Source organism: Larus michahellis, chromosome 23 (assembly GCF_964199755.1).
Source record: "Larus michahellis chromosome 23, bLarMic1.1, whole genome shotgun sequence".
Classification (NCBI taxonomy): domain Eukaryota; kingdom Metazoa; phylum Chordata; class Aves; order Charadriiformes; family Laridae; genus Larus; species Larus michahellis.
This window is the reverse complement of record NC_133918.1, coordinates 1109199-1137196: the sequence shown is the minus strand read 5'-3', so window position 1 is coordinate 1137196 and position 27998 is coordinate 1109199. Positions and strand designations below refer to the sequence as shown.

General features: G+C 64.1%; 4 protein-coding genes across 13 annotated transcripts in view; 2 read left to right on the top strand and 2 right to left on the bottom strand.

Moving 5' to 3' along the window:
* Positions 1 to 37: 37 nt before the first annotated feature.
* On the bottom strand, positions 38 to 1158 carry MRPL54 (mitochondrial ribosomal protein L54). Its single transcript, XM_074566074.1, has 3 exons — positions 999 to 1158; positions 601 to 757; positions 38 to 293 (listed from the first exon to the last, which is right to left on the bottom strand). Exons 1-3 carry the CDS (start codon positions 1072 to 1074, stop codon positions 161 to 163), a joined length of 366 nt encoding a protein of 121 aa, XP_074422175.1. The 5' UTR covers positions 1075 to 1158; the 3' UTR covers positions 38 to 160.
* Positions 1107 to 8179, top strand: APBA3 (amyloid beta precursor protein binding family A member 3). Of its 2 annotated transcripts, none has more exons than XR_012584514.1 (10): positions 1107 to 2369; positions 2762 to 2801; positions 3249 to 3394; positions 3563 to 3649; positions 4247 to 4405; positions 4762 to 4941; positions 5146 to 5414; positions 5989 to 6108; positions 6898 to 7038; positions 7173 to 8172. XR_012584514.1 is itself a non-coding variant. In XM_074566063.1 (10 exons), the coding sequence occupies exons 1-10, from the start codon at positions 1122 to 1124 to the stop codon at positions 7242 to 7244; spliced, it is 2406 nt and encodes an 801-aa protein (XP_074422164.1). In that variant the 5' UTR covers positions 1107 to 1121; the 3' UTR covers positions 7245 to 8179. The 2 variants fall into 2 exon arrangements, 1 of the variants encoding a protein (XP_074422164.1); XM_074566063.1 differs by having other exon boundaries at positions 5146 to 5358; positions 7173 to 8179.
* Positions 8180 to 8401: 222 nt separating this feature from the next.
* TJP3 (tight junction protein 3) lies at positions 8402 to 20886 on the bottom strand. Of its 3 annotated transcripts, none has more exons than XM_074566060.1 (21): positions 20490 to 20886; positions 19937 to 20042; positions 16005 to 16193; positions 15795 to 15919; positions 15479 to 15581; positions 14840 to 15290; positions 14449 to 14552; positions 13301 to 13463; positions 13122 to 13212; positions 12810 to 12874; positions 12578 to 12656; positions 12279 to 12435; positions 11779 to 11887; positions 11115 to 11334; positions 10584 to 10780; positions 10284 to 10379; positions 9908 to 9978; positions 9481 to 9792; positions 9136 to 9360; positions 8846 to 8889; positions 8402 to 8711 (listed from the first exon to the last, which is right to left on the bottom strand). In XM_074566060.1, exons 1-21 carry the CDS (start codon positions 20705 to 20707, stop codon positions 8612 to 8614), a joined length of 3225 nt encoding a protein of 1074 aa, XP_074422161.1. In that variant the 5' UTR covers positions 20708 to 20886; the 3' UTR covers positions 8402 to 8611. The 3 variants fall into 3 exon arrangements, 2 of the variants coding, with proteins under 2 accessions (XP_074422161.1, XP_074422162.1); XM_074566061.1 differs by having other exon boundaries at positions 12279 to 12429; positions 20490 to 20847; XR_012584513.1 differs by having other exon boundaries at positions 8406 to 8711; positions 9136 to 9356; positions 20490 to 20847.
* A 745-nt stretch (positions 20887 to 21631) lies between these two features.
* The window catches only part of PIP5K1C (phosphatidylinositol-4-phosphate 5-kinase type 1 gamma), a 49360-nt gene continuing 42993 nt past the window's right edge, over positions 21632 to 27998 (top strand). For all 7 annotated transcript variants that reach the window (XM_074566070.1, XM_074566065.1, XM_074566069.1 and 4 more), the window contains exon 1: positions 21632 to 21875. In XM_074566070.1, the coding sequence (XP_074422171.1) occupies positions 21776 to 21875 (100 nt within the window). In that variant the 5' untranslated portion in view covers positions 21632 to 21775. The remainder of the gene's footprint in view (positions 21876 to 27998) is intronic.

The window sequence follows — 27998 nt, the reverse complement described above, 5'->3', positions numbered from 1 at the left end:
TGAGGGCCTGGGTTTGCCGCAGCCTCCGCAACAGGTATCAGCCTCACAGAGATTTATTACGAGTTTACAGCAAGAAGAAGAGACCGAAGGCAGGAGCTGGTCCCAGCGTCACCCACGCTGGCACTCAGGGTGGCCCCCGCGCCCTGAGCTCTGCCAGCGCCTACAGCTTCTTGCCCTTCTTCAGCCTGTTGCGCTGCCACGTGTTGTACTTCCGCAGGCGCCTCCAATACTCCATCGATTCGGGGTCCAGCTCCTCCAGCTTCTTGGGGGGGCCCAGGTGGATCTTGAAGAGCCTGGGGGTGAACACAGGCGACGTGAGGCCGCAGCAGGGAGGGCAAAGGGACAAGCGCGGGACGGACCGACGGACGTGGCCAGGACGCGCAGATTCCTCACCCACCACATCCACGGTGCTGCCTGCCCTCCTCCCACGGCCCGGGCGGAAGGTCTCTGGGCTGCAGAGAGGCAGTTTTCCTCCACCCAGAACAGTTCTGTCTCTCCTACACCGGTCTGTGCCTCGGGGATGGCACCTCTGTAGAGACGGGCCCCCCCGGAGGGACCCCCCCCTTCCGCACACAGACCGGGCAGCTGGGCACTACCTACCAGTCGGGGTACTCGGAGTCGGGCTTCAGGGCCACCTCCGGGCCCTCCTTGAAGTAATTGACCCCCATGGCGTGGGTGGTGAGCATGACGGGGTCCGTGCACACCTCCGGGCCCTGCAGCCCCTCCTTCGGCACGTTCTTGCCCTTGGACTTCACGGCTGCGGGGACAAGGGCACGGTCAAGGCCGGGGATGTGACGGGGGGCGGAGATGCCGGGAGGAGAACGGACGGGAGCAGGGGCACGGGCGGGGTGCAGCAGCACCGGGGCCGGGGGACACGGGGCGAGGAGGGGACCAGGCCGCCACCAGGGAAGGCTCGGGGACCGCGGGGGGACTGGGGACCGCGAGACGGCGCCGGGGCCGGGGGCGCCATGGGGGCCAGGCGGCGGGACGAGGCTCACCGGGCTTCTTGGCGTATCCGCGGGCCGTGCCCGGCAACGCCGCCCGAGCCACCCGCAGCAGCACCGGGGCCGCCATGCCGGGCGCCGCGGGGCACGCCGGGAGGGGCCGCGGCCGGCCCGCGCATGCGCGGCGGCGCCCGGAAGCGGAAGCGGCGGAAGCGGCAGCAGCGGGACCGTCCCCTCCCGGGGAGGCGGCGGCGAGAGAGTTCGCCCGGCCCGGCCCGGCCCGGCTCGGCTCCGGGGGGAGAGCCGGTGCCGGCGGAGTTGGCCCTGGCGCCCCCGGGCTGGAGCCAGGCCATGGAGAGCAGTATGGATTTCCAGGCGGCTGCGCCCTCCCCCCCCGGCGTCGGTAACGAGGAGGCCCCGGAGCCGCCGGCCATGGACACGGAGGAAGAGTCCGCGGTGCGGCCCGGCGCCCCTGCGCGCCGGGGGGGTGCCGGGCAGCCGGGGAGCCCCCGCCTTGTCACCCTGCGCCCCGCGCGGGACCGGCCCGCCCCTGAGGGCCGGGGGAGGGCTCTAGGGCCCGGCTCGGGGCCTGCTTCAGCCTCGGACCTCGGAGGGGGAGCGGGCGGACAAGCTGAGCTTTGCCGAGCCTCGGGCAGAGAGACGGACGAGGAGGCAGGGGCTGCGGGGCCGCGGGGCTCCGCTGGCTGGAAACCCAGTGCCGAGAGCACCCCTCGGGGCGCAGGACACCCCCGAGCCCCCAGCAGCGGCGACCCGACAGTCATGGAGCTGGATGAGTCCCCCGAGGATGCAGAGGACGAACCCTTGGAGATCCAGGGCTTGCTGGCCCAGCTCGAGACCCTCGACCCCAACCTCTGCGACCGCTCGCCCGCCTCACAGCAGGGTCCACTGCCCTCCACGAGCGCTGGCACGGCCCCTCCGGCGGGCACGGCCCCACAGCAGGCCCAGCGGAGCTCTGGGCAGTGCCAGGACAAGTGCCGGCCCTGCCCGCTGCATGTGGCAACAGGCCGGGGCCTGGAGACACGGCCCTGCTGTGCCCAGCACTCGCCCTGCTCCCGGCCCTGCCACGGCCTGCTCTTTGCTGAGGCTGACCGGGAGGACTTGCTGAGCCTCCTGTGCTACGAGGGGGGGCTGCCCGAGGCCAGCACCGAGACACCCTTGGCCCGCTCCGATGTCCTGGCCGGGACCAACCTGGAGATGCTGCAGGCTCAGGAGGAACCAGCCACTGCAGAGACGCCTGAAGGGCTGGGGAGACCGGAGAGCTTGGAGGAGGGATCTTCCGATGGCTTGTATTATCAAGAGGGGCTCTGTGAGGGCAATCGGGACGGTTCCCCGGAGCCGGCCTGGGTGACCCTGCCTCCCACTCCAGCCCCAGAGGCAGAGCAGCCACCACAAGGCAGCGTGACTGTGAGTGCATCGCGCACGGGCTGCAGCGAGCCAGGACATGCCCCTTGGCTCTGCTCCCTCGTGGGGTTTTGGGTGGTGGCAGACGGGAGCCAGGGATTTCTTTTCCTCGGGTCTTACAGAGCTTCATGCTGCTGGGGTGCCCAGACAAGACCCTCGGTACTGGCTTTGGCTCCTGCTTCTCTAAACGTGGGGGGATACTTGCACTTGTCTGATCCAAGCATGCCTGCAAACAGCCTCCAGCCTTAGGACCCTGCATCCCTCCCGCCCCGCCAGCCTCAGGACACGCTGCCCTCCCTGTCCTGGTGCTCCAAGGGCAGCCTGGCCACAGGATGGGCAGGCTGAATCCGTGGGATCCCAGCCAGAGCCTCACCCACTCTCTCATTGCTTTGCAGAACAGGGAACCTCCATCCTCCTGCCCGGCCTTCAAAGAGGGTGAGTTGCTTCAGTGCTCGAGCAGCAAAAGCACCCAGGAGTCCTGACCCACTGCCTCCTGCCCAGACCCCAAATGCAGCAGGGTGGCGAGGGATCGCAGCTGGGGAGGGAGCACCTGGCTCTGCGCCTATGTGGCTGCAGACTCCGTGTGGCTCATTCGATCCCAGCTGACCCTTTGCGTTTGCAAATGCGGGTGCTTCAGGGATCAGGGAGGGGGACTGCTCAGGCTTGGGAAGGGAGAAAGAGGGATGCCAGGGTGTGCTGGAGGGAAGGGGGAAGCAGCCCTGGGGTCAGAGTTGGTCCCCTGGTGATGCCAGGAGCCTCTCTCCCAAGTGCTGAGCTGCTTTGCCGTGTATAGGAATGCAGCTAATGGGCAGCAGGAGTTGGTACCCCCAGTTTTCAGAGGTGGGGGGACCAGCTTCTACTTAGTCCCTCCCGATGCCTCAGTTCCAGGCCCTTGTGACCCAGAGGATCTGCTGGATGGTGTGATTTTTGGGGCAAAGTACCTGGGCTCCACGCAGCTGGTCTCAGAGAGGAACCCCCCAACCAGCGTCCGCATGGCACAGGCCCAGGAGGCGGTGGACAGGATCAAGGTGCAGGAGGGTAGGGGGGCACGACTGCCACTGGCCTGGCCCAGCCTGGCCCCTCGTGGGTGTGGGGCAGCGCTCCGGACCTGCCCAGGGGGACCTCCTGCCGTGGGGCAGGGACCCAGAGGAGTCCTAGCAGCAGCAGTGACCTCTCCTGCGTGCTTTGTTCTGCAGGCACCGGAGGGGGAGTCCCAGCCTATGACAGAGGTGGATCTGTTTGTCTCCACACAGAGGATCAAGGTGCTCACGGCTGACACGCAGGTGAGTGGAGAACAGGAGCACCCACGTGGCTTTGGGGCTGCTGAAACCTTCCTCTTTGGCCTTGGGATCTCTGCTTTGCACCCATGCCAGTGGGGTCATGACCAAGGATGGCCTGCGGGCCAGGACACGCATCTGGGAGGAGACATGTCACTCTGCAGCCATCCCACGCAGGCGTGTTGTGTCCCTCGGCTGTCTGTGTGGCTCCACGAGGCTTCTCATGCAAACTGTGTGTCATGGGAGCTGCTGGGTTTCCAGACCAAGCTCCAGGGAACCCAGGCTTGAAATTTCTGTAGCTCTCTACCTCAGGATTAGCTGCTGCTTTATAGTAAGAGGGAAGAGCTGTCTTTTCCCCAGCAGCACCCAGAGACACGGATGAGTCCTTGATCAAAGGAGCTTTTAGTGTAGCTTTTTGTACCTTTTAGTGTAGACGTGGTTTCTGCCCAGCGTGTGCCAGGCATTTTGGCTGTGTCCCGGCATGGTGGCATTTAAACCCAAACCCTTCCTGCTCATGACAGTGCCTGGCTGGCTCGCAGGCTGCCCATGGAATCTGTTGGGCCAGGGAGGGCTGAATGTTTCTGCCCGTGTCCCCCTTGCCAGGAGGCCATGATGGATCACTCCCTCCAGACCATCTCCTACATCGCCGACATCGGCTCCCTTGTGGTGCTCATGGCGCGCCGGAAACTGCCTCAGCGGTCGGAGGTGGCAGAGGAGAAGCGGCTCTACAAGATGATCTGCCACGTCTTCCACTCAGCCGATGTGAGGCGACACGCAAGTCCCTCGGGAGGGGAGGGTGGAGTTTGGGTCCTGGGCCCCATCCTGCTGTCATGACAGGGTGCTCCGGATGTCCATGCTGGGGGCTCCCAACTAGCACAGAGAGCAGGAAGGAGCCCAGCCTTAGCACCTCTGCCACATAGAGGGGCCCAGCAGAAAAGGGGGGAGGACTGGCGCCGTAAAGGGGCCCATTCAGGCAGGGGAGGAGCCGGGATGCCCTGGAGCTCCCAAGGCACAGCGCTTGTGCTGGGCTTTGCAGGGCCCTGGCAGCTGTTGACTCCACTTTGGTCATGAGACCGTTGGCCCTGAGCCGTGGGCACGAACAGCCCGTCTTTCCCCAGGCCCAGATCATCGCTCAGGCCATCGGGCAGGCGTTCGGCGTGGCCTACCAGCGCTTCCTGGAGGCCAACAGCATCGACCCGAGCGAGCTGAGCCCTCGCCAGTACAGCCGTGCCCTCGAGGACCAGGAGCAATACAACGCAGAGCTGACCCATTTCTCCCGGCAGGAGAACTGCAAGGACGTAAGAGCTGCTTTGGAAGGGTGGGGACAGTATGGGGTACCCGCTGGCACCTCTGTTGTTCCCTCCACAGCTCCCTGAGCAGCTGAGCTGCTCCTTATAAAACTGGGCCCCATCCCAGCTGGCTGAGCCCAGGACACCCGTGCTGGGGCCGGGATGCATGTCCCATGACTCTGTTGACCGTAACCCATCTGTGCCCCGCAACAGGTCTGCATCCGGAAGCAGAAGGGGGAGATCTTGGGCATCGCCATCGTGGAGTCAGGCTGGGGCTCCATCCTGCCCACAGTGGTCATCGCCAACCTGATGCACGGGGGCCCCGCGGAGAGGTCGGGCGAGCTGAGCATCGGGGACCGCCTCATGTCCGTCAATGGGACGAGCCTGGTGGGGCTGCCCCTCGCCACCTGCCAGAGCATCATCCGGGTGAGCCGGGGCTGGCTGCAGCCGGGGCGGCCTCCTACCTCCACCCTGGCAGGAGGGTGAGTGCTGGCAGAGACAGGGACTGGCCTGAATGCGCCCAGGAGTGTCTGTAATGCCGGCGTTCCCCCGGTGCTCCCAGCTTGGGGGCAGATGGGTGGTAGGAGGCCGTGGGGGACAGAGGGGGCAGGAGTGCGGGGGGCCATACCCATCCCGTGGGCTGTGACAGTCCCTGCTCTGAGTGCTTGGGAGGAAGGGATGCGATAAGGCAGGGACAAAGCTGGGGACTAAACTTGCTGTGGCAGGGTGCAGGCAGGGCCCTGCCTGAGGAGGAGAGTGGGTGAGGAGGCTGGCACCTGTCCAGGAGGGAACCTGTTGCATCTTCTTATCTCCGAGGCAGGAAGGAGCTGAAAGCAAGGACAGTGTGGCCTCAGGGGCAGAGTGGAACGCTTAGAACTGGATTTATAAGTTCTCTCTGAATTTGAACATGGCAATATCCCTGTGTGTGACTCAGTTTGCCCATTGAAAACAAGTTGCTAATCTTCATCCCTCCCATGAGCAACGTGACTGCGTTGCCTCTCTCAGCCATGCCGAATACCTCTCCAAAGTCTGACAAAGCCCCATCCCATCTTCCAGGAGCTGAAGCACCAGACAGAGGTGATGCTGAACATCGTGCACTGTCCCCCTGTCACTACGGCTGTCATCCGGCGCCCCGACTCCAAGTACCAACTGGGCTTCTGTGTTGAGAACGGCGTGGTGAGTGCCCACGGGGCTGGGAGCAGAGCCAGGCCGGGGTCAGGCGAGGACTGCAGCCACCCGTCTGGCAGAGGGACACACGGTTCTGGCTGCGTCCGCATGGAGGAGCACACAGCTTCAGAGTTCCTTCTGCCTGCCAGCGCTGAGGTTTCACAGAAATCTGCTTTGCAAAAGGCTCTCTGTAGCCCTCCTGCAGCACGGGTGGTTGAATCAGTCTCCCTAATGCTCCTTAGCTATTTGCTTTTGGGGTGGTGGTTTCTTCCTGCCTTTCTTGGCGTGACCTTAGTGACATGTTGCTGTCTCCGGTGCCCCAGACACTCCTTGCTCTGGGCTCCACAGTGGCTGCATTTGAAAGGCAGAGAGGAGCATTTTCAGGACCCGCAGGAGCTGATGGGGTGGGTGGGCAGCGGAGGGGTGGCACGGCTGTATGCTCCCAATAGTATTGGAGATGCAGTTACTCCACACACGCGCAGGAGCTGCCACTGCAGGGAGAAGCTTGATGGAAGCAGGAGGGTTTGCTGGGTGCATGGGGGGAGCTGAGCTCTCCGTCAGCGGGGGAACAACACCTGGGGGCTGCCCATGCCCTGCAGCTCAGCACATTGCTCTGGTGGCAGCGACGCAAAGGGACATCCCTGCCCTCGCTGCATGCCTGTGGGCTGGATGAGACAGCGCCCGAGTCCAGAGCTCTTGCCAGGAGCCCGCACGGATGAGAGGGTTTGGGGTGGTGGTTGCACGTGGCCCTGAGCTGTGGGCACACCTCTGATCTTACCAGTGCTCCCTGCTCCCCAGATCTGCAGCCTGATGCGTGGGGGCATCGCAGAGAGAGGTGGCATCCGCGTAGGGCACCGCATCATTGAGATCAATGGGCAGAGCGTGGTGGCAACGCCCCACGAGAAGATCATCCAGATCCTCACGCAGGCGGTCAGCGAGGTGAGCCGGGCCCGGGCTGGGTGATGGCCAGGGTCCCTGTGCCACAAGGCAGCTGCGGCTGCGCACAGAGCAGGCAGGGCTCCTTCCAGCCCGGGGTTTGGCGTCTCCCAACTGATCGGTGCGTCTCTGCCTAGGTCCACATCAAGACCATGCCGGCCTCCACATACCGCTTACTGACCGGGCAGGAGCAGCCCATCTTCCTCTGAGCCGCTGCCCGTGCCCGGCTGTCGCTGCGTGCCTGGGGCCGGGCAGGAGTGAGCCCGCGGCCACAAGGGCAGGACAGGCTCTGCCACCTGCCCCAGCGCCCTCGTCGGAGCCCTCTGGTCCCCAGCAGGGTCTAATTCTGCACCTCTTCCGTTTTACTCAGGACACAGTGGGAGACTCTGAGGGTCTGATACCCGGCTTGAGCGGTGTCAGAACCTATGGTGCCACAGTGCGGGCACCTCCTCCCCCTCCATTCACCCCTCCCTGCCTCATAGTGCCTGCATGGTGCCTGTTCTGCTCCTTCACAGGGTCCCTTGCCTTGGCCTGGTGCTGGCAGGAGGAGAGGGGACCCTGCGTGAAAGGTCACCCCATCCAAGTCACCGCAGATAGTGCTTGCTTTTACACTCACCGACGGTGCCTTTCCCCATGCGGGGGTGGTGCTGGAAGCACAGCTCTGGAGGTTGCCCCAGCACGGCCCCGGGGGGGCGCTGACCCTGCGCACCAGTGTGTGGGTGCAGACTGGCACCCCCGAGGGAGAGCCGGCAGCTCCCAGACTCAGGGGCAGCAGCACCCTTGACACCCGCTCCTCCTCCCTGGCTTTGCCAGGGGCCTGTCGCGGGTACAAACGACCTCCGTTGTTAGACCTGTTGCACCGAGCTGGGAAACTACCTCTGCTTTTCCCTAGTGCTGCCTCTGACCGCTCTGCACGCACAGGCCTGCTGGGGCCCCGGGCTGTCTCAGGGCTGTCCCTCGGCACGGCGAAAGGGAACATGGCACTACACCCCGGGGAGCCTGGGGTCATGAGCCCCAGGGACAAGCCACTGGTGCTACTGTCTTGATGAGTGGGTCTCTGGCTCCCTACGGCCGAGGCAGCGCTGACCTGACTTTGCCCGTGTGCTCGGTTGATGTAAAAATAAAAAAGTTTTAGGGAAGGTGGGAGGCTGTGTTTCAGGAGCCCTGGCTGGGCTGCAGCAGAGGGGGCTCAGCTCTGGGCCACGCGCCCTGAGCCTGCTGCAGTGCCAGACGTTGGCACAACCCGAGCCTGATTCCCGCACCGATGCCTCTCACCAGGCAGGGCCTCTGTGTCCAGCAAGGCCACCTGGCTGCACGGGATTCCCCCGCGTGCTGCCACCCAGCACTCACGGAAACAGCCCATCTTCATCAAACCGTCCCTTTTATTCCAGCAGCAGAGGACGCGGCCAAAAGGGGGAAGGAGGCACTCGGTGGGGAGGGGTACAGCAGGATTAGTCCCAACCCAGCCTGGCTGTGGGGTGCTGCGTGGCACTACCTGGGCTGTCACATGGACCCCGTGGCACAGGGCTGGCCCAAGGGGGCCGGTTGCCCAGTGGGACAGGGACCAGTGGTGCTGCTACACGTCTGTAGCTGGGCCCCACTCGTAGCCTTCCTCCTGGTCTGAGTCGTCCCTGGCTCGTGTGAACCTCCTCTTCACAGCGTCGCGCTCGTATTCCCTGGGGGACGAGAAGCTGCAGTGACACCTCTGCGGGTGGCAGAGACAGTCCCCTGGCAGGCAGGGGCAAAGCTGACACGGAAGCCTGCGCAGGCGCTGCCCCAGCCCCGGGGCTGGCCCTGGTGTGCAGCGTACCTAATGCTGTCGTAGTGCTGGCCCTGCCGCTGCTGCTCGGTCGCCTGGGAAAGGGCAGAGAGACGGGGGGGTCAGAGGTAGGGGCAGGATTTGTGCCCCACCCAGCCCGGGGCTGGGCTGCGTCCCCGCAATGGGGAACCAGAGCTAGGCGTGGATGTGCAGCTGGACCGGCAGCAGCTGGAGGTGACACCCTGCCTGTGCCACAGGGGACAGGAATTAGCCCCCGTAGGTAGGCGCTGTGCCACCCTCCTCTGCCCCACCAGCCCCTCATACCAGTATGGGGGACCCACCTGCTCTCTCAGGCCATGGCCTGGGGACGTCTGCACTGGCTCGGAGGAGCGGGCCAGCCCAGGCTGGTCATAGGCGTCCTCCACCTCGCCGTCAGTGTAGGCGCCCGTCTCACCGTCCGTGTCGTCGTAGTCGCTGTTGGCGTGACTGTCGCAGGTCAGGTAGCCCGAGGCCGCTGCGCTCGGTGGGTTCAGCAGATCCAGACTGTCCTCCAGTGCCACATCTGCCTGTGGGGTGGGGACCCCAGGTGTGTGTGTGTGTGGGGGGAATGGGTGCGTGGCTCCGTCACCTGCCTGGCTGCCACCCCGGCAGGTTGAGCCTTGCCACAGGGACCCCGTGCCCCATACCTGCTCCACCGCCGTCCAAACAGGCTGGCTCTGCTGAGTCCTGATGATGTCCTTGATCGCCTCGTACCAAGTGTTGCCGCTGCCGCTGAGGCTGACGGTGGCGGTGAAGAGGTGGCTGCAGTACTTCTTCATCTTGCTGGCCTGAGCATAGAGGCGCCGGGAGCTCTTTCTAGAGTCGGGCGCCAGCCACTGGCGCATGGCCTTGATGCCCTGCCGGCTCTCAGGCTCACAAAACACCACCACCGGGTAGTACTGCACGTAGTTGAGGCGCTCCACAGCCGAGGGCGTGATGTCCAACAGGGCATGCTTGTTCTGGGGGAGGGCACGGCCATCAGTCCCGCTGGGGACAGGGACAGAAGCCGTGGGCTCCCCCCCAGGCCCAGGCCCTGGCCCGCCTGGCTACAAGGACACAGGGAAGGTCTCTCACCTTTTCTGCAATCTGCCGCACTGAGTCCAATTTGATGACCTTGGATGAAGCCCCATCTCGGGCCACGCTCGCTGCAGGACATGAAGACACGGCGTGAGAGGGGATGGGGGAGACGTGGCATCTCTGCCAGCCCCAGGCTGGGTCTGGCTGTGTCCTGCCCCGGGGCTGTGTCCCTCAAGGAGGGGACATGCCTGGGGCCTGGCTGGTCTCATGATGCCTGGGGAGAGGGTGAATGAGTCCAGGAAGGTGTTGGGGTGTCACGGGGAGGGGGCAATGAGGCAGGATTGGGACAGCCGCAGGTGAAGAGCTCCCACAGGTCCTGGACACAGGGTCTGGCTGCCGGATACGATTTCTACCTGGCGTGGGGGGCACTTACGGGCAATCTCGAACAGCTCAGGCAGCTCCGTGCTCAGCTTCTGCATGGCAATGTCTGCGATGGGGCCCAGGATCACCACCGGCCGCTTGAAGCTGGCTGTGGGCAGAAGACAGACGCGCTCAGAGAGGCTGGGGGCGAAGGCAGAGCTCGCAGCACCTGGGCATCCAGCCCCGCTCCTCGAGGTGCCCGTGGGCCTGGGACTTGCCCCGCTCTTCCCGCTAGCACCCACAGCGGGGCAGCCCTGGGGCCCATGTCCCCTGGGTGGCTCTGGGCGACTGGGGACACAGCCCTAGTGCCCACCTTCCTTCAGGGCCACCCTCTCGTATGGCGGGTAGTGGCCCTGCTTTGTGAGGGCAGACAGGTCCTCCCGGCTCTTCCGCAGCATCTTCTTGGCACCCCGCAGGCCCCGCAGCTTCCAAAACTCGGCCCGTGCCCCAGAGGGGTTGGCACCAGACGTGGCTTTCAGCACCGACTCCAGGCTGGCGATCTGCTCGGCCCTAGGAGGGAAAAGGGCTCAGGACCTGGAACCTCCGGATTCACCCCCCGCTTTGTCTCTCCAGGCTCCAAGGGGAGGGGTGGAATCCAGCGTCCCTGCTCAGTGGCACAGCCAGATGAGGCTGTGGTAGCCTTCTCCCTCTGGGACCTTGGACAACCAGAGCATCAACTGCCCCATCACCCCTGAGAAGGGATTTCACCATCTCACACGTCCCGCTGCTCCTCCATCAGCCCTTGCCCTGCTTCTTACTGGGCCCACCATCCATGTCCCCATCTCACCGGGGAGCCATCCCCTGGTTCTGCTCATCCTGGGGCCATTCCTGGCTCCATCGTTACCTGCTCTGGTTGGGGATGATGCCCTTGTCCTGCTCCTGCAGGTCCCTGCCCATGCGCACAGCCAGCCAGCTCCCCAGCCTGCCCCGGTACATGGTGTCCAGCACATGGAAGACATCCCCACGGACGAAGCTGAGCCCCGACGGCGTGTCCTTCTCGAAATCAAAGTGCGTCCGGATGTAGAATGAGTCACCCACGTTGGACGAGATCATCTTCCTGTAAACTGGAGCCCAGGGTGAGAGGGACCATCAGGGGAAGGGGTGGCTGAGGAGGAAGATGCTGAAGAAATTTGGGAAGGAGCTGGGCTGGGCCGGGAGCCTCCAGAGTAGCCCTTGCTGCTAAGGAGGGTGCTGGGAACACCTTTTCCTCCCATGGCGCGCTCAGGCATGCCGGGGACAGCAGGACCTGACCCCCCAGCACACACTGGCCTCTCCGGGCTGAGCCGTGGTGCCAGAAAGCCCCCGTGCTCCAGGATGCCAAGGCACAAACAGGGCCAGGACAGTCTGGTCCCCTCCCATCGTCTCTCCGGAGGAGGGGGGTGCAGGGAAGAAGGACCACCCCGCGGGGGCAGGAAGAGCCATGGCAAGTCCGGCAGCTCTGATGCTTGCTCGGAAGAGACAAGAGGATGGAGAGGCACAAGCCCAGGATGAGGCCGGTCGTCACTCACTGTCCTGCTTGCTCTGCGTCCGCAGCGTGATGTCCTCGCCTGGCGGCAGCCTCATGAGGAACTCCACAGCCTCCTCACGGGTCAGGTTCTGGAAACTGGTGTCGTTCACCTGCCACGGAAAAGCACTTAGACACGGCCCCAACGGTGAGATGGAGGACCCAGTGGGGGTCCCAGGGACAGCAGCGCCCAGGGCAGGGTGGGAGACGGAACTGGTCCCTGTGACCCAAGTGCCTGCCACGACCTCTGGGAGCCCTGGGGAGGGCCCCTGGGCCAGCTGAGGTGGTGCCTGGACCCCGCGGGTGTTGGCATGGTGCTGGAGACGGGACCGTCCCCTCGGAGCCAGCCCAATGGGTTCAGACCACGGACACCAGCACTGACCCAGCACCGACCCAAAATGATGCCCAGCAGGAGAAATCCAACCCCTGGGGCGTATCAGACCCAAGAGGGATGGGGCCAGTCCGGGTGCAGCAGCATTCAGAGCCGTTCCCAGACCCATGTACCTGCAGGATCTGGTCTCCTTCCCGGACACCCTGGCTGTCGGCCGGGCTCCCCTCCTGCACGCTTGACACGAAGATGCCCACGTCGTTCCCACCAGCCAGCCGCAGCCCGACGCTCTTGGCCTTCACGAAGTGCACGACCCTGGAGTCAGCGCTGTACCTGCCACGGGGGAAGCCATGGTCAGCCCAGCAGTGACATGCCAGGGACAGCACAGGGGGTCACCGGCCCTGTGACCCCAACCCCGCGGCGGAGCAGGTCCCCGTCTCCCCCAGCCCCTTCCCACCGCCTCTCCCAGACGTACCCGTCCTTGCAGGCAGCTCGGGCAGCGGGGCTGGTGTGGGGGCTGTGGTAGCCATCACCCTCCACAGCTTCCAGCAGGTCTGCAGGGAAGAAGGGCTGGTCCAGGAGGCTGCGCCGCTGCCAGGGCAGCCGATGCACGGGGAGACCTGGCACGGCTCTGCCAGGGGGATGGGGACAGCAGAGACACCCCCTCAGAGCCATTAACTCTCCCAGCCTGATCTGAGCTCACTCACCAGGGCCCCGAGCATCGTCCACGACCGTGTCAGCCGCAGGGTCCCTGTTCGATCGTCTCCTCTCCCTGGAACAAAGTTGGGGCAGGATTTAGGCAGCTCACGGGGGCAGGTGCTGGATGGGCATGGGCAGGCAGTGCCAAGAGGGCAGCGGGGACAGTGGAACAAGCTGGGGACAGAATGGCAGTCCCACCTCCAGGGTGAACTGGCTCCAGGATGGAGGAGAACCAGCCCCTCCAGAGAGACAGGGAACGTGGGGGACCTGGGGGATCTGATGGGGGAAAGAGGGGCTCGTGGGGACAGAGCGGCGCTTACGGCGGTGAATTCATCCTGGCAGCAGCTGGAAGTCGTGGGGAGGTCTCAGGGGATGGCGGATGGGACAGTTCAGAGTCAATGTCAGAGATATCTGCAGCAGCAGGAGGGAAGACGCATTAGTGACTGTCCAGTCCCTGGGCTGTGTATTTGGCCCCGGCCCCATCCCCGTGTCCCCTCACCATCCATCCGGCAGCTGTCGCTCTGGCTGTCTTCAACATCAGCGATGTTGACCAGGAACTGCCGGTGGTCCCGGAGGACGAGCAAGGTCAGGGTCCCCTCCGTCCGCTCGATGAGCTGCTGGGTTTCAGCCAGGGACATGTCCTCGCTGGCCACCCCATTGATCTGGAGGGGGCAGAGCGGGAGGCCTCAGCGCACTCGCTCCTGGGAAAGCCGCCCCCAGGAAAGCCCCGCTCGAATGGGATGCTCCGACTGCCGTCTTCCCGGTCCCTGCCCAGCCGCTCCAGCCCAGCCCCAGCTCCCGCAGCTTTGCCCATCCTGGCCCCTGTCCCCGTTCCTGGCTGCCTCCCAGTGGGGCCTCCTCCTACACAGAGGAAACAAATTAGCGAGGCTGATTAACTCCCACCTTTAGCTGCAGGGGGACCCTGCACGGAGGCAGGAGCTGCAGAAACCCCCTCAGACGCTGCCTGAAGCGCAGTTTTACTTTGACCTTGGCCCAGCGCTGTCCTTCCACACACTGAACTGGCGCCGGGGGGTCAGGCCCCAAGTGGACAGTGGGGCTGCGATCTCCCCGAGGCACGGCAGCTTTTCCCGTCGGATTGCTGGGATTAAGTCCCTCCTGTTTGTCCCAGAGTCGCTTTGGCCCCGGTTCCCAGCAGCCACGGGTGGGCCTGGCCCATGTGTGCAAATGAAGCGTCTCCCTCCCCTAATTCCTCTTCCCCAAATACTTTAAGCGTCGTTTCACCTGACATGCCCTGACCACCCCCGAGCTCCTTGGGCCGACCGCTCCCTCGGCAGGGACACGCACGCGCGGGAGGGGACCGCGTGCCATGGGGAGAGCGGGGCAGGTGTCATCCCGCTGTGGCAGCGGGACAAGCCACCATTGCTGGTTGAACGCCGTGGGGCTGCCTCAACCAGGCAGCTTTGGCACTGCGGGGAGCTGGTCCCCGAGGGCCCCCGCGGGGTCCCTGGTGACGGCTGGGGAGCCGGGGCAGGGTGCGGGCACCAGGCGGTGCTGCCTCCAGCCGAGCTGCCGTCCTTTGCAGGCAGCCGAGGGAAGCACCCTGGGTGACGCTGGCCAGGGATGAGCCACTGGAAGAGGGGAGGTGAGATCCGCGGTAAGGGCTGCGTGCCCCCTGGGCCCCCGTACCTTCAGGATGAGGTCTCCCTCCTGCAAAGAGCTGCCCTTCGCCGCCAGCCCGCTCTCCACTATGTGCTTGATGAAGAGCTGACTCCCCAGCTTCAGGCCATACTCTGCACCAGAGAGAGCCCTTGCCAGTGCCGGAGCCAGGCAGACGCAGGACCCCCTCGAGGCAACCCCTCGCCACCAGCCCCATGGCCCGCCCCAGCTCCCCATGGGGCACTAGCAAGCCCCAAAGCTGAGCACTGCAACCCCGGGCTGAGGCCAGGCAGGTTTGGTGCACCCAGCACAGCGTGCCCCAGACCCCGGCACCAACCCCGACATCGCCTCCTCCCCAGGGGGTGCACGGCCACAAACCAAGTGACAAGACCCAGGGACAGAGGGAGCGGGAGGGCCTCACCTTCGTTCTGCTTCTGCTTCACCAGGACCGATGTGATGGGCTTCATCGGCACATCCCGGCGCGGCAGCCGCTTGAAGCCCGACACCAGGGCCAGCCCATTGGTGTCCCCTTCGTGGCCAAAGCCATTGGTGGAGTGGTGCCGGCTGTAGCCCCTCCGATCCGAGCCAGGAGGGCTCTCCCTCCAGTGGCTGCTGTCCTGGCTTCGCCTCCGGCTCCGGGATGCTGGCTTGTGGTGGCGGCGGTCATCCTGGTGGTGGCCAGAACTTCTCTCGCTGGAGGAGTCCCCGTCATAGCCCCGGCTGTGGTCCAGGTCATCCCGGGAGCGGTGCAGGGCTGGATGCGCACCCTGCGACCCAAAGTCCTCGTCCGAGTCATAGCGCTGGGGCATGGTGGGGGACGCGGAGTGGCTCTTGCTCACGGGGAGCTGGACTTTCTTCGGTCTTTTCAGTGTCTGCAGGTGGAAAGTGAGAAGGAGAAGGTGGTGGGTGCAGCCGCCTCTGCCAGGAGATGTTTCTACAGCACTTTCCAAGCCCCAGATGTGAACCCCTGGGGGTGTGGGACAGGGGAGCCGGATGGGGACAGGCACGATGCAGTTCCGTGCATGATGCCGGCCCCCATCCCGCCACAGGGCACACTCACGATGTTGGCAATCTTGCCGCAGGTTTTAAGTGTCTGGATGGCGAAGGAGGATGAGACGTTCTCCATGGAAAGGCCGTTCACCATCACGATGTGATCCTTCTTCCTGGGGGGAAGATGCAGCTGTGGCTCTGCCCCAGCTGCAGCCCCCAGCCGGGGGGAGCTGGCGGGGTGGCGGGGGCAGCCGTTGCCCCAGGAGGACCCCATCCCCCCGGGCAGGCAGCCGGGCTGGCCCTGTCCTAGCAGAAACGATACGCTGCCCTTCCCGTCCCCGCTGGCAGCGAGCACCCCCCACATCCCCACATCCCCGTACACTCACTGGAGCCGACCCACCGCCGGTCCCCCGGCCACCACATCTGAAACAACCACCGTTGTGTCCCCGGTCACCCTGTTGGGACGGTCCCGGCCTCCGGAGACAGCGAAGCCAAAGCCCCTGTGAGGGTCCTAGCGGGGACGGGCAGAGAGGGGTCAGGCAGAGTTGGCCCCACAGACCCCGTCCCCTCCTGCAGCCACCCTGGGCCACACTCACCTTGCTCAGCGTCACCGTGTGCTGCTCCCAGATCAGCATCTCCTCCATGGTGGGCACCCGCCAACGCGAACCAGGGGAGGTGACCGCAGCAGCCGGCCGGCGCGGCAGCCCCTGCCCAGCAGCCGGGGGCGCAGACCGGCTCCGGCTCCTCTTTGCAGCCGCTGGCCCCTTCCTCAATCCCACTTCAGGCTGCAACGAAGAGCAGAAGCAAAGCTGAGCCGCAGGCACCGGGGACACCCCCTGCGGTGCCTTGGCACCCACCGGGGCACCGAGACTCGCAGGTCTGTCACACCCCGGCTAACCCCACAGGGGAGTGGCTCCGAAACCCAGAGCTGCCTCCGTGCAGCATGAAATTCCCCACCTCGGGAGGTCCATCTCCGTCCCCTCGGATGTGAGTCCATGGAAGGGGAGGTTTTACGCAGGACAAGCAAGTCAGGACCCATCTCCAGGGCTGGGACCACCTGCCCATGCCGTCCTCATGGTCCCCTCCCTCCTCCCGGGAGCCAGCAGACCCCGGGGACGCTGCTTCGGTGCCCTCCTGCCTGGCTGTTCTGGGCTCCGGCACAACGGCGGAGCCGGCAGCTCCGCTAACCACTTGGGGAGCAGCAGCGCCTCAGCATCAACTTTTGGTTTCCCTGGGTTTTCCCCCCAAATCCAACATTTTCCACTTAGGACAGGTAAGCCTGACTGACAGGGTGACGTTCCATCCAGGCAGAAATGCCTGGGGAGCGCCTCCACCAGCCCCTGGCTCCCTGGAGGAAACGTCAGTGTGAACCCGGAGAGACGCGGGATCCCTGCGTGGGGTGGGGGACAGCGGGCCCAGAGCCTCCCGCGCCTTCCCATGGGGTGGGACGGGAAGGAGCCAGTTTGACCAGGGACTCCAAGGCTTATCCATGCCATCGCACACGCCAAGGGAACCCCGGCGAGACCAGCAAATCATTCTCCAGGGCGATGGGGACGCGAAGGCCAACAGGCCGGCACGATGTCACCACCACAACCGGGTCCTCACCCCTCCGACCGGCACAGGGACCGGCGAGGACAGACCCACACCCATCGCCTGCTGAAATGTCCCCCCGGGGCCAGGCTGCCCCGGACGGCGCGTCCTGCTCCTGCCCCAGGGCTACCAGCGCCCATCCTGGGCCCACCCACGGCCACGGCCAAGGCTCGGGCACGGCACGGCCCACTGCGGGCACAAGGGGCCACGGCCGTGACGACGCTTCTGATCTCCCCAGTGCCGATTGGCTGACAGCGCTGTCCCCTGGCACCGATTGGCCGGCAGCTCTGCCACGGCAGGACCCCGAGATCTGGTTGGCCGACGGCTCTGCGGGCTGCAATTGGTCGGCTGCTCTGCCGCAGTCGATCTCTCTGGTCTCTGATTGGCCAACAGCTCTGCCGTGGCATGTCTTCGGATTCTGATTGGCTGATATATATACTGTGACGAGTCTCCCCAGGATCTGATTGGCCAATGACTCTGCTGTGGCAGATTTCTGGGGTCTCTGATTGGCCAATGGCTCTGCCACAGCAGATCTCCGGGTTCTCTGATTGGCCAATGGCTGTGCCGTGGCAGATCTCTGGGGTCTCTGATTGGCCAATGGCTGTGCCGTGGCAGATCTCCGGGGTCTCTCATTGCCCAATGGCTCTGCCACAGTAGATCTCCGGAGGCTCTGATTGGCCAACGGCTCTGCCGTGGCAGATCTCCGGGGGCTCTCATTGGCCAATGGCTCTGCCACAGCAGATCTCTGGGGTCTCTGATTGGCCAATGGCTCTGCCGTGGACACAGCCCCCAGTTCTGTCCGTGCTGGCCCCACTGCCTGAGCACCCTGTCCCACGGCACCCACACGGCCCCATGGTGCCCAAGGGCTCCGGGACGGCCATGCCAGGGGCCATGCTGTCTCCCCAACGCGGCTCGGCCACCCTCAAGCCCGGCCAGGGCCCCCCCACGTTGGCACCACGAGAAGCTGGAAACCACCACAGCCCCTTTGGGAATCAGCCGGGGGGCAGCTTCAGTGGGACCAGGGGGCAACCGAAACAAGCGCTGACGCCCCGTGGGCAATGCCATAGGCAATGCCAGGCTGGAATCCCGTGGGGAAGCTGGGGCCGGTGGTTGGCAGCCAGCCCTGGGGCAAGCATGGCGGCTCAGCCCCAGCACGGGGGCTTCCCGTGGCCAGCCCCCAGCTGGAGCTGCACCAAAGCAGCCAGCTGGGCCCCCAAAACGACACCCAGCCCACGACAGCCCCCGGGAGGGATGGTGTAATCATTCACCGGGGCTCAGAAATAGCCCCGTCCGGGCGGGCTGCGAGCCAGCGAGTGTGGAGGACAGAGTCCGGGTTTCCACTCCGCGTAATGAGCTGCCAAAACCAGCCCGAGTGCCTGCCCCCCCCCCGCCGGTGGCCAACACATGTGCCCAGGGGCTGGCTGGGGCTGAGCAGGACCGCGGTGTGGTGGCACCCATGGTCCTGTCCTGGTGTTGTAAGACCGATAACACACAGGAGACCCTGGCACAGCAGTGGGGTGGATTCCTGCCAGTGAGCTGAACTGGCGTGTCCCGTCCCCGCCATGTCACCAGTGTCGGCTGGTCTGTGCTTACGGGCTCCCTGGATGCGCACAGGTGACACGGCATGAGCCACAGGTCCAAGGGACTCCGACTACGGGACACCCAGAGCATCACCTCCCCGGGGTGACAGCTCATCTGCGGTGCCAGAGCTGCTCCTGCTGCCACCCAACACAGACCCTCGCTGTCCCCAGATGGCTCCCGCTGCTGTCGCATCACCAGGGTGCCACAGATCAGCCACGCACCCGCATCCCACTGCCACCCGTGGCTCGCCGTGGGCAGTGGCAGCCTGGGGCCGGGGGGCCAGTGTGGGGACAGCAGCAGCTCCCATCTCGCCAGCTGGCACAGGCACCACCCAGCATGCCGCCAAGCCCCGGTCCTGTCCCCGGCGGCGGGGGGGGGGATAGACCTGGCGTAGGGCCTGTCCCGAGCCAAAGGCCAAGGCTGGCAGCCGGAGGAGCCGGCTCGGCCGGTTTCCGACAGAAACCAGCCCGCACCCGAAATGGCCCCGCCGGGAGAGGCAGTATCTGGGCAGAGCTGACCACGGCCCAGCCCAACGCGCCCGGCACCGGGCACCGGCAGCACGGGGAGCCCCCACACGCCCCCACTCTGCCCCACGCACGCACCGTGGCCTTCACCTCCAGGGTTTTTAATGCCAAACGAAGCCGGGGCTGCACCAGGGCAGCTTGTCCCGCTGCAAGGTCCCTGATTCGGGGCTGTGCCTGGCCCCGGGGTGACACCGCCAGCAATGCCCACCGTGGGGACAGCAACTGGTGGGGGGTTATTTATTGGAAAGCCACACACCCTGCCCACCCCAGCCTTGCCCTGTGGCCATAACCTGTTACGGCCGTGGTCATTAGAACCATAACAACCCATAACATGTTTCCCAACCTCCCCACCGACGGGGGTCCTCAGTCTGGGGCCCCAAAGCCTTCCCGGGATCAGTGGGGTCCCTGCTCTCAGCCAGAGCTGCAAAACCGCTCGTCACCTGTCTGCTCCTGGCCGTGCAGGACTGGGGTCCCGGGTCCCCCCAGAAGCTCCTCTAACCCAACCCCACCCACATTGCAATGGGCTTATCCTGACCCCCCAGCTCTGGGAAAAGGGTCTCTGGAAGGTCTGACCCAGCCAGGGTGTAAATCAGTAGGATGGAGGCACCTCTTCCAGCCCTCAGGGCACAGAGCTGCAACATCAGGGTCCCAGGATCCCTCCCGGGGTGTCTCCCTGCCATCAGGACAGGACTCCAGGAGGGTCTCCGGGTCCTGGAGCCACCCAGGGAGGAACAAAGCGTGGTCGGTTCCCCAGGTGAAAGCAGGGCTGGGTCCCCATCCCCAAACAGGAATCGGGGCCATCAGATCCCGGGGGGACAGGGTCAGGCACTCACCGAGCCTCCGATCGGGATCAGACCAGGAAGGAGCTGAGCTCCGGGGCTGGTGGCAGTGGTGTCACTCCAGGGTGCCTTGCGTAACCCTTTGTGGGCCAGACGCTGCCTGCAAGAGGGAAGCAGGAGGAAGGGGGTCCCGGGGCAGCTTCCCAGGCACAACAGGGGTCACAGGGGGCTGTCCCTGCTGTCCTCCATGGTGCTGGTGGCTCAGTCACGTCCACCCGCCCCCCACCCAGCCCCGGGCAGGGACAGGCTCACTAGATGCTGAGGGTGGCGGTGCCTGGGGAAGAGGGTCCTCCCCCCAAGCCTGGCCCTCTCCAAGGAGGTGGTGGGGGTCTGCACCCACCTACACAGCCCTGGACCCCCAAACCCTCCCAACACCCCTGCTCGGGAGTCCACCGGGGGACCAAATGGCTTCACCCAGTGCCCCAAGAGGGGCCAGGGACGGTGGCCAGCCTGGGGCTCCCGGTCCTGAGAGGGGTGTGGGGGCAAAGGTGACCCTGCTGATGGCTGCCTCCCCTTTCCTCCCTTTCCCCTTCCCTCTGCCCCCCACCTGGGGACCAGCCCCCCGTCATTCCTCCTTCCGCGGGGTCGCTGTCCTGTGGTGACAGAAACCAGCTCCACGCCTCGGCTCTCGATCCAGGCTGCCACTCCCGGCCGGGGTCGGTGCTGATGCCACAGCAGGTCACGGCCCGGCGGCGGGGCGGCGTGGGGGGACCAGTTCCTCCTGAACCCCCCGGCCACCAGCCACCACCCCGGGGCCGGAGCCATGGAGCCGCCGCTTTCCCCACCGCTCCTCACATCGGCACCAGGGGGCTCCTTCTGGCCGAAGCCCCCCACCAGCGCCGGGGGGAGGACGGAGAAGCTTCCGTCCGGGCGGCCGCCGCTTCCCCAGCCGCTGCCGGGCCACCGGCTGCCCTCCGCGCAGCGCCGCAGCCGGGAGCACCTGGGGCGGGGGGACGGCCACGCCGCCCACCAGCATCACCGGAGCTGCCGGCTCCTTCCCCGGCGGCGCCGCGGGCCGGGCCTGAGCGCCAGGCTGGCTCCCGGCCGGGGCTGCCGCTGCCCGTGACACATCTGGCCCCCGGGGCCGGGAGAACCGGCGGGGCCGGCCGGGGCTGACCCGCGCCCCGGGGCTTCCCCGGGTCCGGCCCGGCTGCGCGGCGCCACTAGATGGTGCCACTGGCGGGGCACTGGGGGGAGCCGGGGCGGGGAGCGGCGGCGGGGGCCCGGCCGCGAGGCCTCTCGGAGGGAGCGCGCCCGGTGCCCGGCGGCGGGGCAGGGCAGACCCGTCCCGGCGGCTTTGGCGGCTCCCGGGGAACCCAGGAGGGGAGACGGCGCACGGTCCCGGTCCCGGTCCCGGCCCCGCGCACGAGCCCGCACGCGGCCCCGCGCACGAGCCCGCCCCCGCCGCCGGGGTCCCGCCCCCGCTGCCATGGCGACCGGCAGGCCGCGCCCCCTCTCTATGGTGCCTCCCGCCCGCTAGAGAGGACAGCGGCGGCCTCTCTCTCCGCCGCTCTATGGTGTGCGGGGCCCCGACCCCTCCCCGCGCCTTCCAGCGCGGGGTCCTCGTCCCACAGTGCACGGACTATCGCGACAGCCAAGCCTCTACGTCGCGATTAATTCCGGCGGAAGGGGACAGCTCTACTTCCGGTGCTGGCCGCTGCCCCTTCCGCCCCGCCGCGCTGGGGCGGGTCTAGCCGCGGCGCCTCCCGCGCTCTATGGTCCCCGCCGTTCCCAGTCTCCTCAGCGGCGGCGGCTGGAGCCGGGAGCAGCGCGGCGGCGGCGGGGGGCCTGTCCTGCCCCGGGCCTGCCCTGCCCGCGGCCTGCGCGGCGGCCATGGAGCTGGAGGTGCCCGAGGAGGCGGAAGGCTCGGCCGTGGCGGGGGCCGGCGCCATCACCCCGGAGGCCGGCGTGGGGGGACTGGACGCGGCAGGAGGTAACGGGCTGCGGGTACCGGGCAGCCGCCGCCTCGGCCGGGCTCCGCGGCCTGGTCCCCTCCCCTGAGGGGCTGCTCCCCCCCCGGGGGCCAAGAGTGGTTTAGCCCAACTCCCCCTACTCCCCCCCGGCTGGTCCAAGTGGTACCTCCCGGCCGGGCCCCGCGTTGTGCCCGGGGCGGGGGGTGGTCGGGGTGGTTCAGTCCAGTCCCCCCCCGAGTGTGCCACCCCCGGCCACCGCGTGGTCCCGTCCAACTGCCGCCCCCCCCCCCCCCCGCCCCCGGCACCCAGAATGGTTCCGCCCCGGGGCTGCCCCTCGGCCCGGGGCGGGTGTCCGTATCCTCGTCCCCCGCCCGCCCCGGGGCGTCCCGGGCCGGCGGCGGTGGGGGGCGGCGGCTGCGGCCCCCGGGGCAACGCGCAGGGCACCGGCCGGCCTGCCCGCCTCCGGGGCTGCTGCCCGCTACCGGCCCCGGGGGGGCTTCGGTACCCTGCACCCCCGGGAGCGGGGCACCCCGCCGCCGGAACAGGCACCCGGCTGGCGAGCAGGGCCCCGGGCCGGGCTACCCTCTCGATGAGCCAGGCCGGGCCTCTGGTGTTCCCCGGGGCTCGGGCGGGGGGGGTGTTTGCTGGGGGCCGGCGGGCTGTTGCGGCGGCTCCCTGTGGTCCCGGGCAGGGCTGGAGCTGGCAGCCTTACACCAGGTTCCTTGGCTGGCGGGGGCAGCTCTGGGGGGCACCTGCCTCCACCGCTGTGCCTCATCATTTGTAGCGCAATTAACAGCCTCAGAATCGCCAGCGTTAGCTGTGCATGGGGGCCCCGCGCTGCTCTGGGGCTGACACGGTCCTTCGTGTCCCCGACGTCGCGCTCCCGAACACCCGCCTGAGCTGCCGGTTTCTCCCGAGCCTGCGAGGAGGCCGCGGGGTTTTGGTTGTGCCGTGACAGCAATCTCATCTTCGGGCCCTTAAATGAGCATCGTTAGATCTCCTGTAAACCAACAAATTGCAGCGGTAGCTGTGATTATTTCAGAGATGTCATCCGCTGCCTTGGGGGGGCTGGATGTAACGTGTCACTTTTGGTAAGGTGCTGAGATTTAGGCAAGTGGCCCCGGCCTTTCTGCTTGGGTTCCTTGGTGCTGCGAGGACGATGGAGGGGCCAGCTGCGTGCTGCTTGCCTTTCCCCGGGCTGCCCGTGGCATCCCCCCCTCAGACCTCTTTTTTGGGAGCGTGCTCCCAGCACGGTGCGATGTGGCTGGTGGACTTCCAGCTTGTGATGCTGCGGGAGCAAAAGAGAGAACCTCTTGCCAATGAACAACTAAAATATTGTTTATCCTTCTCATTTCCCTGTCACCTTTCTGTTTTTTAGGGAGCGTAGAGGGTTGTTGCTCGGCACAAGTCAAGGTGTCTGTGGAGGCTGTTGCTCAGGAGAGATTTAAGCAGGGACTGTGTGTTTTTCTTTCCTTTGCAAGTAAATCTGAGTTTACGAACCTGTAGACTGTCTCACCTTATGCTGATAGTAAAAAAGATGAAACGGAGCCAGTAATCTCACCGATGCTTTGATTTTTTTTTTTTTTTTTTGAGTCGAGTTGCTTACTCCTCGCTTGGATAGTGTCCAAATTGTGTCACTCGGTCTCAGCCGTGCCTGCAACTGGAGCTCCCGGGAGGGCTGGGGACAACGTGCACGACAGCTAACGAGTGTTTTCTGGAAGGGAACAAAGCCTGGGGGGACCGGAGATGGCCCTGGGTAGGCTGCGCGCGGAGGCACCCGCAGGCGGGGCAGAGAGGGGACGGCTGGCTGCCGGAGCACGTCCATGGCTCCGCGGTCCTCATTGCAGCAGATGGGAATGCCGCACGCCGGAGCGGTGTGCCCAGGAGCAGAGGGGGTTTGTGCAGAATGCCGCCCTGTTTTGTTGACTGTTTCGAAGCCGACGGCGAGAAATCCAATTTAGCGCGCGCAGCGCTGGTGCCTCTGTGGCTGTTTGGGGCAGCGGCGGAAGTGGTGAAGTGCTCGTGACCCACCTCTACAGGTGCTTCATCCCGCTCGCCTTAATGCTTGTGCCGGTGGTGAAGGATTACCGGTGCAGCTAAAATCTGCTCCTTTCTTTGCGCTCTTGCTAAACGAACGTGGCGGGGTTAATCCAGACTGTGGGTCGGGTCAGCAAAGACCTTCCCCAAGCGCTCGGTAAACATCGAGAGCAGAGTCCTTTGGGCTGGTGCAGGAGTAAAGCTGGACGGAGGGAGGAGAGGGGCTGAAAGTCAGGGGAGCCTTGGGGGTAGGTTGACTTAAGGCATGGAGAGTTTTCTGAAGGGAGCTTCTGGAAGCCTCATAACACACTTTGATGGAGAAAACCTCATTTAGGGCCAGAGCACTGTTTCATGCGTGAGCACACAGGCCCAATTTGGTCCCTTTCTGAGAACCCGGCTTTGAGTTTTTCAAAAGTTCTGTAACCGCTGTGGTTGAAGAGGGAGTTCCAAAAGCTGATGGGGGCGTGTGTGTGCGGTGCCTCCTCCCCAGGTCCGCACCCTCTTGCCCTGGGAGGGGGCTGCAGGGACTGTGAGGGACGGTTGGCCGGGTTTGGCACAGGTAGTGGAGCTGTTGGCAGGAGTGGAGGCACCGCGTGTGTGCGGGGTGGCACGTGAGCACTGGGATCGTTCAGGCTGGGGTGCCCCGATCCCAGAACCGGTTGGGTGAGGAGACACGCGTCACCACCCCTCTGCCTGGGTGCAGCCTGGAGACAGGGCCTGGAAACCTCCAAAGGGGCTCGAGTTATTGGAGAGCTGTTGGTGGAGACCAGCTTTGCTACCAGTTTTGTACCATCTCCTTGCAAAGGTGGAAATTCTCAGCTCAGGGGGGAGGTAGTGTTGATGTCCAACTTATTTCCGTTTCTCGTGTCTCCTGTTAGATAGGTGGCACTCTGCCCATCATTTATGTCTTAGAGCCTGGGCAAAAACCTCCAAGGTGTTCTTCAGGGTTGAATTCCTCTGCTTTAGGGAGCTGAAATGATTTTAACAGGTATTTATGCTCTTGTTCAACAGTTGTCTCGCTGTACCCAGAGCTGGAGATAGCCGTGTGGCGATCCTGGCCCCGGCAGCGGTGCCGAGCGCGCTGGGTGCTGGCGGCACCTGTAAGGCCATCTGCAGAAAGCACTGGGAGAGCGCTGATTGCGACAGATGAAGAACGGTATTGCAGCTCTTCCCTCTTTGCAGTGATAACTTTGAAGTGACTTTTGAAGTGTTGCCGGGAGCGATATTTTCAGTGCGGAGATTACAGATAAGAGAAGAATCCCACCCCGTGGGGCGCGAGGGGTTCGATCCATACCAACGCGATGGAGAGGGAAATTGGAGAGGGCTTATCAGCTTGAGGAAAAATCAAACGTAAATATCATCCCCAGCATGATTATGGTTCACAGCTTAGTTGGATGTCACATGCCTCTTTCCCGTGAAATGGTGCTAGCGAGGATGATGGCAGAGGGAGTCAGCTAGGCAAAAACAGGCAGAAAAACACCCTGTGCCTTGAACTCCCAAAGACCCTGCAGTTACTTCACAGTCAATAAGTCACAGCTCAGCTGCAGGAAAGGAGGGAGGCAATGAAAATAGAACTCGGGCCGCTCTGGCAAATTAATTGTCCTTTAAGATGCGCATCGGCTGGAAACAAATAGGGAAGCTGGAATTACGGGGCCTGGGAGCTGTGAAGGGCAGTTTCTGTATGGCGGGGAGATCTGGGCACTGCCCCAAAGGGTGCTGGGCCCATCGGTATCAGTGTCAGGACAGGCTGGAGAACGAATCCTCAGCAACCCAGGACGAAGAATGATTAATCTAATTTTCATTAACTAGCATTTGGCATTGACCTGTATATAATAGGCCCGTTACGTCGCTGCTGGATCTGCGGCTGGCAGAGCTGCCGCTGCCGTGTCCCACTTGGGAAGCTCGCTGGGCCTCTCCAGAAGGGCTCCTCGGGGAATGACCTGAGTGGATTTAGTAGGAGCAGTGCGTAATTTGGGAACGATTATTGAAGTGATTCACTGACATGACCATTATGGGCTCTCGCCAGATGCACCATCTTATTAAATACGATTTTCCCATATAAGGTGGCTGCAGCCTGAAAAGCGGCAGCAGGAATTCCAGTATTTGCTTTCTTCACGAACCCATCTTTCAATCGCAGCCACTCGAGTCCAGAAATAGATCCGTCGCGGCTGTGCGATACCCTGACAAAGGCTCGGAGAGCCCTTCTCGTCGCGTGCTGCTTACATCTTTGTCACGTTTGGTTATTCCCGTTCCTCTTTTTGGGCTGCCAAACATATTCCTGTAGACCAGGATCAATCTACAGAAGCCTGGCAGGTGCCCCGCTCCCGACATGGATGCGGTACCCGCGTGCTCTCTGGGACCTCACAGGCACGAGGTCAGTTCCCCTCTGTGCCTGTGGGAACTGCAGGCGTTACGGGGGTGTAATTAACTTGGGACCCACAAGTCAGAAAACGTTGCACCTCTCGCACCGTGCTGGGGAACGTCAGAAGCGGAGTTGGAGGGGGAAGTGTTTCCAGCTCCCGGTGGAAGGAGGGTTTGGCTGTGTTTGGGTGGGAGTGACCTTCACCAGGCTGGTTCGCACGCTCCGCTCCCACCAGCAGTGCGGGGATGGAGCTGCTGGTCGCGTCGCTCACTGGAGATGCTCCCTCTCACAGCCTGGCTGCGGGAAAGCAGGAGCCATGGCGGGTCCTACCCTCCCCGGGCAGTCTGATCCCATGGGTGCGCCCTCCCTGATCCCCCCCCGGAGCCCGCAGTGCCGGGGGAACGGGCAGGAGCAGGGGGGAGTGAAGCAGGATGCCAGTTTTGAGGCATGCTCTCTAGACCCTCGGAAGTTTAAAGCGGAGGCTTCGGCACCTCCTTTTCCTGAAGATGTAGGTATGGGGAGAGGGGTGACTGTGTATGTTTGAATTCATAAATAACAACAGAAGAGCAGAAGAAGGCCTAGGCGGGGGGGGTTTGTTTCCCATTAAGTCTTTCCAGGTCTCTAACCAAAATTCCTGATAGTCCCCTTTGAATACAATTTGTGTAATAACCCAGTTGTCAGTGTCGCTTCCCTTCAGCGCTCTCCCAAGCTGTTGCCTTCCAGGCCTTCAAGCTGGGTCGCCTTGTGAATGTGCCCAAGAACAGAATCTCTTAGTCATGTCAGACTGGGCGTCTGATCACGTCCGTGGGGCTGGGCAGAAGCTATTTTTAAAGCATTATGCAGGTGCAAAGCCCTAGTGGTTTGGTGTGGGTTCCCAATAAGTAGCTGCTATCGGGGCGATACCTCCGTGTGGTATTTCACCGTTTCTAAACCCATCCGTGGCTGGCGCAGAAACTCAAAGGAGCAAAATATTGTCATTTTCTATAAGTCTTTGGCAAAGCAGAATTCCTGGCACGAGCGCCCTCTCTGTGTTTGTCGCCTGCTGATGGTGCGCCGTGTTCGTCCAACAAACAAGTGCAGCCGGTTGTGTTTTCCTCTAATGGGAAGGATGCCGTAATGGAAACGCGTGCTGTGCTGAGCCCCTGCCTGCGCCGGGCTGTGCGAGTGCGCGCACGGCAACGGAACGGCAGGAGCGCGGCAGAGAGGTAAATCAAGGCACTGCGAGGGACTGGAAAGCAAAGGCCGTTCAGTGCTGAAATGAAACAACAGAAGCGCAAGAAAGAAGAAGGTCATGTAAAAAAAAAAAAAAAAACAAAAAAAAACAAACGCAAGCCGGTGGCCCCTGTGAAGGGAGTTTTGTCTTGATCCTTATCAGCACCGACCTCGGCGGAGCAGCCTGGCGTTGCTCACCTCCCTGCCTGGGGAGCTGCGTGCCAAGAGGAAAAGCATCTGCTGGCGTTCCCAGGCTCTCCGCCTCCTCTCCAGATAACCACGGGCTGAGTCCCCGGGCGGGGAGGCTGCCCTCTCCGCGCAGCCCTAAAAGAGTCAATGATAATATGGTAATGTTGGGGTTTTTCCTTCTTTAGGTAGGTCTTAGAAATATTCCGTTCCTAAGCAGCCTGGCGCTTGTTTGTTTGAGTTTTTCAGTGTTGCCAGTAGCCGAGTTAACCTCAGGACTTTCTGGGAAACGTTTTCTGTAATTAAAAAGCTAAAAGTGATCGGAGTAGCTTTTCTGTCACTTTGT